Source organism: Eulemur rufifrons, chromosome 2 (assembly GCF_041146395.1).
Source record: "Eulemur rufifrons isolate Redbay chromosome 2, OSU_ERuf_1, whole genome shotgun sequence".
NCBI lineage: Eukaryota > Metazoa > Chordata > Mammalia > Primates > Lemuridae > Eulemur > Eulemur rufifrons.
The window spans coordinates 100,412,753-100,426,990 of record NC_090984.1 but is presented as its reverse complement, the minus strand read 5'-3'; the positions used below and the strand labels follow the sequence as shown (position 1 = coordinate 100,426,990).

General features: G+C 44.4%; 2 protein-coding genes across 3 annotated transcripts in view; both read left to right on the top strand.

The window, feature by feature from the left end:
- Positions 1 to 4,605, top strand: part of MIDEAS (mitotic deacetylase associated SANT domain protein) — a 64,768-nt gene extending 60,163 nt beyond the window's left edge. For both annotated transcript variants that reach the window (XM_069488681.1, XM_069488689.1), the window contains exons 12-13: positions 572 to 768; positions 1,099 to 4,605. In XM_069488681.1, the coding sequence (XP_069344782.1) occupies positions 572 to 768; positions 1,099 to 1,273 (372 nt within the window). In that variant the 3' untranslated portion in view covers positions 1,274 to 4,605. The remainder of the gene's footprint in view (positions 1 to 571; positions 769 to 1,098) is intronic.
- Positions 4,606 to 5,478: 873 nt separating this feature from the next.
- PNMA1 (PNMA family member 1) lies at positions 5,479 to 7,368 on the top strand. Its single transcript, XM_069465102.1, has one exon. It carries the CDS (start codon positions 6,199 to 6,201, stop codon positions 7,258 to 7,260), a length of 1,062 nt encoding a protein of 353 aa, XP_069321203.1. The 5' UTR covers positions 5,479 to 6,198; the 3' UTR covers positions 7,261 to 7,368.
- Positions 7,369 to 14,238: the final 6,870 nt, after the last annotated feature.

Here is a 14,238-nt window from a genome sequence, read left to right as displayed (position 1 = left end):
CTGTTCTGCTGGCTTCTGTGCTCACTTTCCTGAGAGGCAGCCCAGAGCACACACTTATCACTTCTGATGGCCATCAGGTCCCCCACCCGGGCCGCTCTCTGACCCCCGCTCTTCCCCTCAGTTTAGCGTTATTCCCATGCCGTACTGTCCTGAGCTAGCTACCCGCACATCTGTCCCTTCCCCTAGACCATGAGCTTTCTGAGGGCGGGGGTGCCTGTCGACCCTGTATCCCCAGCACCCAGCACATCACAGGGGCCTGATGGACTACGCATGGACTAAATGACACAAAACTGAACACGTGCTTCATTAATTCAGACGCCAAGGTCCCCTGTCATGTGCATCGAGGAGTCCCATAGCAGCTAGAGCAGTCCCACGGAATTACTGCACCAGCAACTTTGTAAACGGGAGAGCTGACCAAAGACGCGATGGGCAGTGGGCTTCCGAGGAGGCAGGCAGTGCCCTGGCTCTGGAAGGACACAAGTAGATGGTGTCTGACCTTTAAGGGCCCCCCGTTCCCATAATTATGAGGGGCCCTTCCCCAAATCACTCAACTCTCCTTTTTTGTCTCCAGGCCAATGACATCCTCATCCTCCGGAGCCACGAGTCCAACGCCCCTGGGTCTGCCGGCGGCCAGGCCTCGGAGAAGCCAAGGGAGGGGGCAGGGAAGTCACGAAGGGCACTACCTTTTTCGGAAAAGAAGAAAAAACCGGAGACATTTAATAAGACCCAAAATCAGGAGAACACTTTCCCTTGTAAAAAGTGCGGCAGGTAAGACGGCCAGCCCGGTCCCCGCCACTACCTAGCCTGGGGGTGAGCGGCGGGGGCGGGGCCGAGGTGGGGGGAGGGGAAAGGCGCGGCAGCGTTCGCCTGTCTTCTGATTGGCTCAGCGGGTTTCTAGGGCTGTGGCGTCATCGGGCAGCTTTTCGGAGACGGTGACGGCACTGATTCCCGCTGGGGGGAACACGGGCGCGCACACGCACGCACGCACGCACGCATGCACGCGCACTCGCCCTCACACTCACATTTGCACACGCGCCCCTGAGGGGCCGCGAGGGTGGGGGCCGGGCGGTCTCTGAGCGCGCTCCCTCCTGGCTGCAGGGTGTTTTACAAGGTGAAGAGCCGCAGCGCCCACATGAAGAGCCACGCGGAGCAGGAGAAGAAGGCGGCGGCGCTGAGGCAGAGGGAAAAGGAGGCTGCAGCCGCTGCAGCCGCCGCGGTCGCCTCGCACCAGCAGGCCCTGCGGGAGGAGAGCGGCGCGGGCGAGAAGGGCTGAGTGCGGGAACCCTCTCCTCTCTCTGGGTCCCGGGCCCCTGTACCGCTGCCCGCAAACACCCTGGAACCTCAGGAGGGAGTGAGGAGAGAATCACATGGACTTTTCTCTGCAAAACAAATAAGACAGTGAAATAAACGGCTCTTTTATTTATAAAGGCCCCAGGAGCAGTGTTAAGGGCTGCAGGATCCAGTTCTCTTTGTCCTCATGCTTTCCCGGAACATGAGAGCCCTGGTGCCCTCTGGAGGGGCTCCACCGCCGCTTCTCACACTCCGATCTCTGCTGCTGTGCTGCCGCGGTCTCTTCGCTCCTCTTTGCCTCCCCTCCTCCCCTCGCTCTCCAGGAAGCCGCCACGGTGAGCCAAGCACAAGCTCACCCTCCTTGCAATGTTATTCCTCCTCCCCAGAGGACCTCAAAGGCTGCACAGGCCCTGCCCCAAGCCCCCAAATAAGGAACTCGCTTGGAAGGAGTGAAGTGGCCATCTCTGAGAGCCTGACACTTGTGCTGTGCCTGCACAAGTGTCCAGGCCTGTCTGAGCTGCTCCAGTGACCTGTCCTCAGAGTGGCTACCTTTTCTCTGGGAGGGAGGCCAAGACAGGTACTATCCCTTTGCTGCTTGCTAGCAGCCCTGCTGGGGCTAGAAAGTTTTCTCAAATGTTTGGGGAAGGGGCCATCGTTTTTGGCCAAAGCTCTCAGCTCGTTGCAGGGAAGAGAAATGTACCGAGGGTGGAAGCTGCAGGGCTAGACCTGAGGGAGCTTTTGACAAACCTGGCTCTTCCTGCCTCCCACCTTTCTGCTAAATACCTTTGAGTCCTGGAGGCTGCTAAGGGAGCTTATCCTCGAGCAGGTACTGGGAAGACCTAGCCTGCTCTTCCTTGGTGCCAGCTCGCTGCTTGCCTCTGCCCTGCCCTCAGCAGCTGCCACCTCACCATACCACACCCCATCCAATGTTGATGTCCACAGCCCAGCCCCCAGTTCTGTGCGCTGGAGATTTCTGGATCCTTCCCTGGGAGAAGGAGGTCTCCTAACTAGATTGGACAGGAGCCTTCATTCCTTGACTTAATGTCATTTGGGAGCTATTTATTTATTCTTAATATTTAATTTTTAACATCCTCTCAGGGACCAGGGGCCTCCTGCTTACCAGAGGCCCAAGTGCATTTATCCCAAAACAAGGCACCTTCTTGACATCCCTATCCCCACCCCCAGTTCCCAAGGCCCTAAGGTCCCTCTACTCGTTGCTCTGGAAGCTCTTGCCAATAGGAATAGTAGTAGCACTGAAAGAGGGTGGGAAGGTAGGGGGTGTCACCAAAGCCACACAAAGACTAGCAGGAGCAAGGGAGATCAAAGGCATTTGTTGCTGCTGCCCTTTCTCTGCTGTGCTTTAAAATTGCCTGAGGGATTGGCAAGAGGCCAGAATTCTAGTTTTGTTTATCAGGCCTGGAGTCTGGCTTGAAGAAGCCATATTTGGCATGGAGTCGCTGAAATGAAAGGGACAGAGGTTCTGGAGGCCCCCTCGCTTGCCAGTCCCATAGGGGGACTGAGTTATTTTTCTGATCTTATTACTCAACTTTAATTGTGCAAAAGAAATTCTAAGTGGATGGGTATATGACAGGTCAGCATGTTAGGAAGGAGCCAAAAACTATTTGTTCTGCTCTCCTTATACGGTAGCCTAAAGGCATCATGCCAGTAACTGGGAGTGGAGAGGGAGTTTTGTTTTGAAACTATGCACAATCGGGTAGGCATCCATTTATACATTATATGGTTCTACAGGATCCCAGCTATGGAAGTAACAAAATTATTCTCCCCCCAGACTCCTGGATGACTACCTAGATTTGCAATTTCCCAGTCCTCCATAGGCTTCTGCAAGCTCAATGTCCCAAGACTGCAAAAATCTGGTATACCCTTTAAAAGCAGGAGGGTAACAAATTTAGGCTCTCTTCTAAGTTACTTACATAATATGAGTGCCTTTGCAGCTTAGCCCCAAAGTGCTACTTATGTTTCCCAAGGTTTTTCCTACTTAAACTATATTTAGTTTCAGGCCCCTTTATGGACACGTGATAACAGAAACCTCCTTCATTCATATGAGACCCTTCTTTTCAGTGGTAACATCCAATACTTGGAAATCTTTTTTAATAAGAAAGTGAGTCTACTCTTCTACGCTCACATAGACCAGACCAGGGGAATAACTGGTGAAAATCAGGATGGTACCTCTTTGTAATCCCACCAGACACCGTATTTTAGGAGGGTCCCTGCTCCAGGATTCATTTATATGTAGAATGCAATGTGAAAATTAAAATGTTTAGAGGGCAGATGCAATTGTGGCAAGTGACCTGCCAGTAAAGTAGGTGCAGCCATAGAAGCTGGCATAGGTATATTCTTAATGGTGCTTTCTCCCCGTGAACACGTCAGGCTCGTCTTTTGTTGTTGTTTTTTCCTTCTATTCAGAGCTCTTTGCTTTAAGAAGCTAAATGATAAACACCTCCAGCTTTATAAAGTCCTCTGCATACCATCTCACCATATCCATCCCCTGGCCTCTATCCGCATTCACCTAAGGGTGTGAAACTGACCTAGTGCCTGTGTTCCAGACCACTTCTGAGGTCTCTACCCATCCAAGGAGACAGTGCCATCATTACTGTCCTCCATGCCTTTGGCAGCCCCCTCACAGCTAAGGTACACACCGCCCCTTCTGCCGCCCCACCTCCACCCCTGGCACAGAGATCTTTTGCTGCTTATGTCTAAAGGGATCGCCTATTTTTAACTGCCTCAGTGACCTAACCTCTTTCTTCTCATGTGCCAGATGTTAAGATGAAGGAGGAATACAACACATACTCAAGCCTCAGCTGTTTAAATATGTTTTCACTGGGGCTCACTTTTCTGCGATGGTATTTATTATCAGACTGGCAAGCCTAACTCCTTAGGTTTACAGGAAGTATGCATATTATAAAACAATTGTGTCCTCCCCACATCTTGCTGTGTTAATATTTGCCTCTAACAATTTGCAGCTGTTTCACTTTTTCCTTACTCGTCTCAAGTTGAAGGCCTTGTTGGAGGGGACAGAGCACAGGAACAGCCTTGACAGTCTGTAATTAGTGTACAAATATTTTAATAGCATATAAATAAGTATATTCCTTTTATTTTGAAACAAAAATGATCAGACACTGCCTTTTGTGAGTTTGCTGCCTGTGGCACCCTTTTTTAAAAAGACTGTTACATATTAAAATAGTGTACATATATATAAATATTACCTCTTTTGCTGTACAGTTGTGATAGACCAGACTGAAGATTTTATTTTTTGTGTGCTTTTTATAAGAAAAAATTAATACACTAAAGAGAATCTTGCTGATGTGATTGTAATGTACCTATGTAACTTATTTACTTTTGAATGTTCTTCTGTATCTTTAAACCTTTTATTAAATAAGGTTTTAAAAATTCAGAGTTGAATGCTGGGTTCTTTTGGGGGGGATTTTATCCATCTGGGACTGTCATAAGTAGGCCTTGTTTTGCTTGTAGGAAGATTACTGGACGTTTTTGAACCATAAGGATTCTGTTTTACCAGCCCATTGTCAGTGACACCAGCCAGGACAGGGGAAATATCACACTAGTGTTTGCCCGACTACAAAGATGACTGAATTGACACAGATAAACATCTTTTTATAAAATTTAAGACAAGCAAAAGTCTAAATTCAGTATTTCACACAAATGCACATAAATGGCATATTCTGACGTTTTAGCTTCCTTGGGATGAAATATGGAGGGTGCAGGGTGGGGTCAGGTGGAATAGGGAAGCCGGGTTGCTGAGAATATTTTCGTATGTAGCCTAGACTCATCGAATGAGCACTCTAAGTACACAAGTCCACCGTGATGGGTGCATTTTCAACAATATCTTAAATCCACTTCAGAATTTGATTATTTTTAAACACAGTGCTTGGCAATATTTGTTCATTGTAAAAAAAAATCTGAAAAATATGAAAAAGGAAATGCTCCAAGTGAGAAACGAGTGCCTGAGCTCCTCGCTGGCACCATAGCAACCGCTCGACCCCCGCGGGTCGCATGCGCGCGCGGACCTCCAGTTGTCCGGGACACCGTTGCCGTGGCTACGCGCGCGCGACTCTGCCACGGGGCGGGGCGGACGCCGCTGGCGGGCCGGCCCCGCCCTCCACTGCGGCAGTAACGCCGCGGTTGCTTGCTGGAGGCACACTCCGGCCTCAGTGCTGCGCCCGAGCCGCTGCTGTCCGCGGCGGGCAGTGCGCACGGCCGCTCTGCCTGCCCTCGCCTCCGCCGCGCCTGGCCTTGCCGTCTTTCCTGCGCCTCCGCTGCCTCAGTCCTTGATCTTGGCCGTCCTTGCCAACCAGAGGAGTCCCCGAGCCCGCGAAGAAGCTGTTCGTGGGCTGGCCCGACCGCCGCCGCTGCGACCTCGGGACAGTCTCTCCCTCCGGGGACGGCACGGTCCTCGTCGGTCAGACCGCTGCTCCTCGCCCGCCTGAAGGCCGGTCTCCGATCGCGAACGCCTGATCGACCCCGCCAGCGGCAGCGAGTGCCCAGCGCCGCGGCTGCCGGAGGAGGCGGCCACGCCCCGCGACCACATCCCGGCGGCTCTCCGGCCCGACGGCTCCTGCCTTCGCCACCAGCCCTCTCTAACATTCTGGGCGGCGACGCGACGCCCTGTCTGCAGGCGGCGGACTCCTACCCGAGAAGCAAGATGGCGACGGCCGCGTGACTGAGCATCCCCGAGGCTTCTCTCCGAGGACGCGCCGACGGACTGGCTTTGGGGGCAGGGAAGGGGACGAGAGCAGGACTCAGGTGCCTTTTGTTCCTTGAGTTTGCGTCGGGCCTACTTGGGAGGACTGTTGGTATTGTTCTAAGTCCTAGAGCACGGTGAGCCTACGTCTAATCCGTGTTTGTAGACTTGGCGCCCTTGATAGTTGGGAAATGGCGATGACACTGTTGGAAGACTGGTGCAGGGGGATGGATGTGAACTCCCAGAGAGCTCTGCTGGTCTGGGGGATCCCAGTGAACTGTGACGAGGCTGAAATCGAAGAGACCCTCCAGGCTGCAATGCCCCAGGTGCCCTATCGAGTACTTGGGAGAATGTTCTGGAGGGAAGAGAATGCGAAAGCAGCCTTGTTGGAGCTCACTGGCGCTGTCGATTACGCCGCGATCCCCAGGGAGATGCCAGGCAAAGGAGGGGTCTGGAAAGTGGTCTTTAAGCCCCCAACTTCCGATGCTGAATTTTTAGAAAGGTTGCACCTCTTCCTAGCTAGAGAGGGGTGGACCGTGCAAGATGTTGCCCGTGTCCTTGGGTTTCAGAACCCTACTCCGGCCCCAGGCCCAGAGATGCCAGCAGAGATGCTAAACTATATTTTGGATAATGTTATTCAGCCTCTTGTTGAGTCCATATGGTACAAGAAGCTGACCCTGTTCTCGGGGAGGGACATCCCGGGTCCTGGGGAGGAAACCTTTGATCCCTGGCTGGAGCACACTAATGAGGTCATAGAGGAGTGGCAGGTGTCCGATGTGGAAAAGAGGCGGCGGTTGATGGAGAGTCTTAGAGGCCCCGCTGCTGATGTTATTCGCATCCTCAAGACCAACAACCCTGCAATAACCACTGCCGAATGCCTGAAGGCGCTTGAGCAGGTGTTTGGGAGCGTGGAGAGCTCTAGGGATGCGCAGGTCAGATTTCTGAACACTTACCAGAACCCGGGTGAAAAGTTATCTGCCTATGTCATTCGTCTGGAGCCTCTTTTGCAGAAGGTGGTGGAGAAGGGGGCCATTGATAAAGATAACGTGAACCAGGCGCGCCTGGAGCAGGTCATTGCCGGGGCCAACCACAGCGGGGCCATCCGAAGGCAGCTGTGGCTGACCGGAGCTGCGGAAGGGCCGGCCCCAAACCTCTTCCAGTTGTTGGTGCAGATCCGGGAAGAGGAAACCAAGGAGGAGGAGGAGGAGGCTGAGGCGGCCCTCCTACAATTAGGCCTGGAGGGGCACTTCTGAGTCCCAGAAAGGCAGCTTTAGTGCCAACCTAGATCACAGCTGCTTCCTGGCCCCAGGGGAGTCTTATGGTTGTGTCTCTGAGTAGTAAAGACTTCTTAGCCTGTTACATTTTTTTGTTTGTTTGTTTTCTTTTGGGGGGGTGGTGAGGGTAGTCAGGCCTGCGTATTCATGTAGCATTTGTAAAATTGTGCAAGCGAGCACCGTGAGCTGCTACAATACAGATGTGGGTCATGTTGGCGAAAATGCCAGGTAAAGGTCTGGACACAAGTGCTCAAGCTGTCATCATAGCATCATCATCAGTTGTGAAAAAACACATGAAACTGTGACACTTCCGTGGAGATAATTAAATGTGAAATTGCATGTTCAGATGTTTAATGCAGGGCCTGGCTCATAGGAAGTGTTTGGCAAAAATGTGAATTGTTATATTGCTACTAATATCGTGAATAGTTTGTGTTTACTGTAAATTGTTCCAGATTTATATTAATGGAAAGAAATGTGAATTTATTAGATATTAACTAGTCAACTTTACAATGCAAATTGCTCATCTTTAAACATGTGGATCAGTTTAATTGAAAAGTATTCTGAGACTACAGAATGGGGTGTTAGAAAAAAACTGCAATTATGAAGCTGTGTAAATAAATCAGTTTTTCACCATATAAGATACAGATATAAATCGCATGGGGAGGTTGATGTGACCCATTTACAGTAATCTATTTCCCCATTTCAAATCTTTGTCATGGAATAGTTCTTGTTCATACTAAGTGTTCTAAATTTGAAGTTATCAAATAGAAAAGTACATGAATAAAAATGTTTTAAAAATTCTATTGTCTTGTTTTTCTGACATATATAAAAATTTTCAGTGGAATTAAGCTCTATATCATTTTTTCTGATGCAGATTCTCCCCCATGTCATTTAAAAAATCAAATTTCAATTGTTTATTTTACTTTTAAGCTTTATATCATACTATGTGTGTTTAAATTGCATACCTTTTAATGTATTCAAGTTTTACATGTTTTCATCAAGGCAAATGTCAGGTTAAATAGACATATTTACTTCTATATACATATAAGTAAAATGTTAACTTACTACAAAATTTTAGAAAATCCTGAAATGGGGTTCAAGAGGTTATCTGGCAATGTTTTCTGTTCCTTTTTAAGTCACTTTTAAGCTAAATTTTTTTTGTCTCACTGAAAGAATATAACTCACCACACCAGTGTAAAGTGAATGTTTTACAGTGGCTATTTTATAGCAAGAAGATATAAAAAGGGAAATATGGCTTTAAAATATGCTTATTTTGCTGCAGGGATTCAGTGATTGAAGATACCCATCTTTTGAGAGCTTTAGTAAATCTGTGAGTGATTACGTGAACGTTAAGTGTTCAGTGGGGTTTTCCCTAATAGGGGTTTTAAATTACAGCTGACTCACACAGTCATATCATACAGAATTTATAAAGACTAACATTGGCAGGTTTTTCTGTACACTCATGTCTTCGCTTCCCATGTCTGTACCTCCCTCTCCTCACAAACATACATCTCCAGGTACTTGCCTCCCCCCTCCACAACATGTGCCTGTCTTCACTTTCCTGCATGCACAAATGCTATGTCCCTATCCCCTACGCACCAGACTCATAGCTTTCCCCTCCATTCCCACCAGCATCAGGTACACGGACACCCCACCTCTCACACTCCTATCTACACAGTCACTCTCACCTCTACCTCCATACTCCGTAAACACTCCATCCTCCCACTACACATGTAAACTATACTATGCCAGTCTCCCACCCAATATACATTCTCATTTCTTCCCACATAAACACGCACACTCCCACTACCACCAAACATCAAACCAGCCACCGTATGTACACACTCCCACTCCACAAACATATATACATATACACTTTAAAATAAATAGGGGTTCTTTTTTTTTCCCCCATTATGGCCTTCCTTCTACAGTCCGTACATAGAGAGATACACCTTTTTATAGCTGCAGAGTTGATTACATCCTAGGAGGACACTCATCATCTAGGATTCAGACTTTTACTATTTTATGTAGTTATATATAATTGTATATATCTAATATGTGCATACATATAAATTTAATGTAATATATGTGACATAAAACTGTCAGTATCCTAGATGTCCATCGCTTGTTATACGAAACAATGAACAAAAAATAACAAGCTATTTATGATCTGAATTAAGGCTTCTTTTTTATAGGTTCAAATTAAAATTTATCTGCTTTTTCAGGGAGGACAGCAGCAAGAAATGTAGTCTTCATAATCAACTGTGAAATAAGAAGTAGAAACTGCATTACAGTCCTATTCTGTGACCAAAATTACATTTTGGCTGATAGCTCAGTATATGTGCTGGCAAAATGTGTAATGTTACTGATATTGCTGGGTTATTCCTGTTTCTCAATTCAAGGGCCTATCAGCTAACCTTTACCTTGTATACTTATGGAAGTAAGGCGAGGACTAGGTAGGAATGGTCAAGTGCAATAGTGACCTGCCATCCCTGCAAGCGCTCTTGCCAGGAGCCTAATAATTTAAAATGGTGCCCAGAGAACTTTTGAGGAAGATTTACAAACCTGAGAGAGCTTATCATTGGTAGTAAACTACTGAAAAAAAAATTTAGCAAAAAGAAATGAGTCTTTTTTTCTCTCTCTCGTGCGTGTGACACACACAAGCTACGTGAAGTATGTTATCCAAAGGCTGAATTTCTTTGGAATTGAATATCATTGGAAGTTTACATAGTTGCTCTGTATTTGCTAAAACTAATAATCATATCACCAAAAAATACAAGTCTCTTTTTTTATAAAAGAACACAATTTATTACCATTTTAAAACAAATCTCACAAAATAACATTCAGAAACAACATTTCTAAATAATTTAACACACAATAAGATTAGTCATAAAGTCATGCTACAAAATTCCTGTATATAAAAGATTATTACCAAAGTATTAATAGACATTAAAATGTTCTTCAGAATGGAGTTGGTTTTATTAATAGAAGCCAAAGATTCTGGAATGATGCTTGTGGTCATAACTGCCAACCTGGGAGAAGTATCTGACTATAAGTGTATTCTCTTCAGCTTCCAACTCCCCGGTCTTTTGATGGGATGATCCCTCTAGGCAACAGCACCTCAGAGGCAGGTACCTACTGATGAAAGAAGCAAAGAGTTTCCCACCTATAAAACGTTAGCCACAACTTAACTTAGCTAACATCTAATTTTAAAATCTAGATGTGGGAAAGATAACTCACAAATTTCTGAGTAGGATGAACTACTTGATACATCCCCCAGAGGATCTTGGATTTAGCAGACATAGAAGATGACCCTAGTAGGGAAAAAGGAAAATCCTGACTTTGATTATGCCAACAGACAGCATCTGCTAATGTGGCCTTAGAACGAGCAAGGGTGAGGTCTGATTCTCTAACATCCATGTGTAGGCTAGGTATTTACCCATTTGCCCTTTGGAAGTACTTTCCACCAACATCCAGTTCATAATATTAAAGTGCAAATCTACTGAAAAATAATTTACTCTCCCCTACCCCCTTGTTAAATTTGCTAGATCATCATTTGGTTTGTTGGTTCCCCTTGAACCTGCCCAATATGGGAAATTAACTAGAATCCAGTTATGACTTCCCCAAATATTGAGTGAAAAGTTTTACCTATTTATCTTAGGTCAGAGAAAGGTAAGATTTAGTCTAGTTTTTCCTTTTATTTTTCTTCCTTTACAGTCACTTATTGATAAAAAGGCAGGAATAGAGATATAGATATGGTATTTCTAAAAGTTCAGTTATTTTTAAATATAACCCTTAATTTTTAAAATTTCACCTATTTTATGGTTTTACAAAAAGAAAATGAAGCGAAGATAAAGGAATACAGCCAAGTTAGCTATGTCAGAAGAAGCACCAACTCTGCTAAACTGAACCTTGTTTTTATATTTTGTTACTTACAGACACATTAAACAGCCCAAATAAAGAAAATGTGTGCAAAGGAATGAACTTCTGGTAAAGTATAACATGTGTTTCAGCATTCTTCTCCCTTTACCAACACTTACAATGTATAAGGTTTTAGTGAACTGATGGTCTGACTACAGTCAGAGACCTTAGCTAGTCACGATGAATGCTTTGACAATTCCCCCTAATGCTTTTAAGTCAATGACTAACTCCAACCTTTGTGAGCCTAACTCTTTTCCATTTAGCCCTAAGAAAAAATCAGGTACAAGATGCCAACTCTATTTACACATCACCAATTCTGAGAATAAGTCTACAATCAAGATTCATTTCTCATTCCTCCTTATTCTGCTTTAGACCACCAGTAAAAGGTGTCAGAAGAAGAACTTATTCAAGCTGAAATTTCTCTTTCCACGCAGGAGCCACTTTTAAGTGCCTTGTATCACCTCTATATGTAGAATGGATCCAGTAACTATACCAAGTTATTGACCAGTTACTATGAGCAGACATTCTTCTGATCACACCCAAAATTGATGTTGACACCAGCTAACTTTCCTATATGATTATCACATTTTATACAATATTTTTCTGTATTTAATCACTTCCACAGTCTGCAAAATCTGTGCGTTACAGACAATGAATAACAAAGAATGATGATCCATTTTCTAAAGTACACTCAAAATATTAATTTTTAGAGACAAAGTAAAATCTGTCATAAAGTTGGATTCTGTTGATAGTAACAGAGAGGTAGGTTAATAATTACTATCCTAAGATAAGCAAGAATGTTAAGAAATAAAAGTTGAGACCCTGCTGAAAAAAGGTAAGTTGAACCTTTCAGCCCTGAGTTTCTAACATTATTTGAAAATTATGAAAATGAGCATTACAAAAAAGGGAAACACCAGTGGCCATTTCCTTGCATCCATGATTACTAAATACATCACCTTCTCTCATACAACAACTCAAGTGGCACATGGCTACAGAGTGAAAACAAAAGGACCCTGGACAAAAGGAATGTTGGTGTAAAAAGCGCTGGTTCTTCACCAGGGGAGAATTTGTTCCCATCCTCCTGCCCCAGGGAACAGATGGCAATGTCTGGAGATACCTTTTGTTGTCATAACTGGGGAGGAAGTTCTACTGAAATTTAGTGGGTAGAAGCCCAGCATACTGCTAAATATCCTATAGTACACAGGTCAGCCCCCCACAACAATGAATTATCCAGCCAGAAATGTTAATGGTGCCAAGGTTGAGAACCTCTGATTTAAAGGAACAAGTTCCTATTAAGAGAGAACACAAAAACTTTTCAAGGCCCAGCTAGATAATATGGCCATAAGCTTAGAGTTAGGAAACAGAAAAGATAAATTTCTTGGTAGACTAGAATCAAAATTTGCTGTGAAAAATTAAAATACTAGACTGATTCCAGAGCTGTACAATCAGTTACAAGAATAGAAGAAATTTAAATGATCCACTAAAATGGCTTAATGCTTTAAACCAGAAGCACAGAGAGAATCCATTCCAAGTAGGTCAAATATGTAATCCAAGAGTCATAAACAAAGGCATTTAATATCAGCTCAATTTGCAGCAATAAAGGATAGTTCAAGGAAAGATTTCAGAGAAAAAGTATCTTACATTTCTCTGAGAACTATTAGTAATTAAAAGAATTTAAGAAACAAGGAGAAAAAGTGAAAATTCGTTTCTATATTATAGAATGCAGAAAAACAAACACCAAAACTGTAAGCCATTTTACAAATAAATTCAATATGAAGTCATCCATTACTTATTATACTCATTTCCAGGTACCTTTTAGAAAACACAACCCCATACATAACAATATCTCTTCAAGCTTGCCTACTGGATGAAGTACAAAATATAAGTAAGCATGATCGTCTTCCCTCTCAGGTTATCTCAGGTTATGGGCCTTAAACATCACCATGGAGAATGAAGGCTCTTTGCCTATGGTTCACAAAAGAAATGCCCAAAGGCTTTGAATGTATATGCCAGTCAAGCAGAGTAAAGGTTTCTTCTTAACAGACAGAAAGGAAGAGAAAAAAGGAAGCTAAAAAAGTGTTAGACTTAATTTGCCTCTTATCTGTATTTAGAGTTGATTGTCAAAGCAGTGGTCCCTTTTGATCAGAGTGACTCAGAAAAATCAAGTAATTTCTACTTAATTGATAGCTGAAAACTCCTAAAACCCAGGACTACTTATGCAATCACTTTTTAAAAAAATGATTCTCCCCTCTTTCACTGTCATTTTATGCAAGTAAAATCACACAAGTAGGTGCAAAAACAAGAATCAGTAGTCTCTGGTTGAGGGACTTTAGGCACAATTTGGCAGAGGGCCCCTGACTTACTTTCTGCAATCTATCAGTGATTCAGCCATGGCTTCCTATGGACTTCATCTGGTTACTGACCACAATGCCTTGCATTCTCCAGAAATAATTTTTTTTTACATGGTAAATTCTACTCTCTGCATCTAACTATTGCTTTGCAATTTTGAGGTTAAATCACCTCCAGTGCTCCATGTAGGAGGCAATCCTCAAACATACTGCCTTTTGCCTGGGATCCCATAATGAAATATCTCTTCTCTCTTCCTTCCACAATCACTTACATAATACATTTTAAGAGCTGTTTAACTTAGAACTTCTCAAAAAATAAATTTTGAAAAACTAAGTTTCATTTATTGAAAAGTACCAAATTCAATCCTTAAGTCTATACCCTTATAACCATAACAATCACTTTTTCCAGCAATGAGGGTCACCAGACCAAATCATTAGGGCAAATTTTGATATATATCAATGATCAACATTTAGGCTAGGAATTCAAATATAACAACTGCTTTTAACATATAAGGAACTATAAACCAAAAAGTATGCTTAAAGCCAGGTCCACATGAGTAACACGGCCACATTATTGGTCAAAGGAATGATCGTAAGAGTCACTTTAACCATTGACTTGAATCACACAATGACTGATTGTACACAATGACTCAAGTGGCCATGCATGTAAACACAACCTATATTCCAG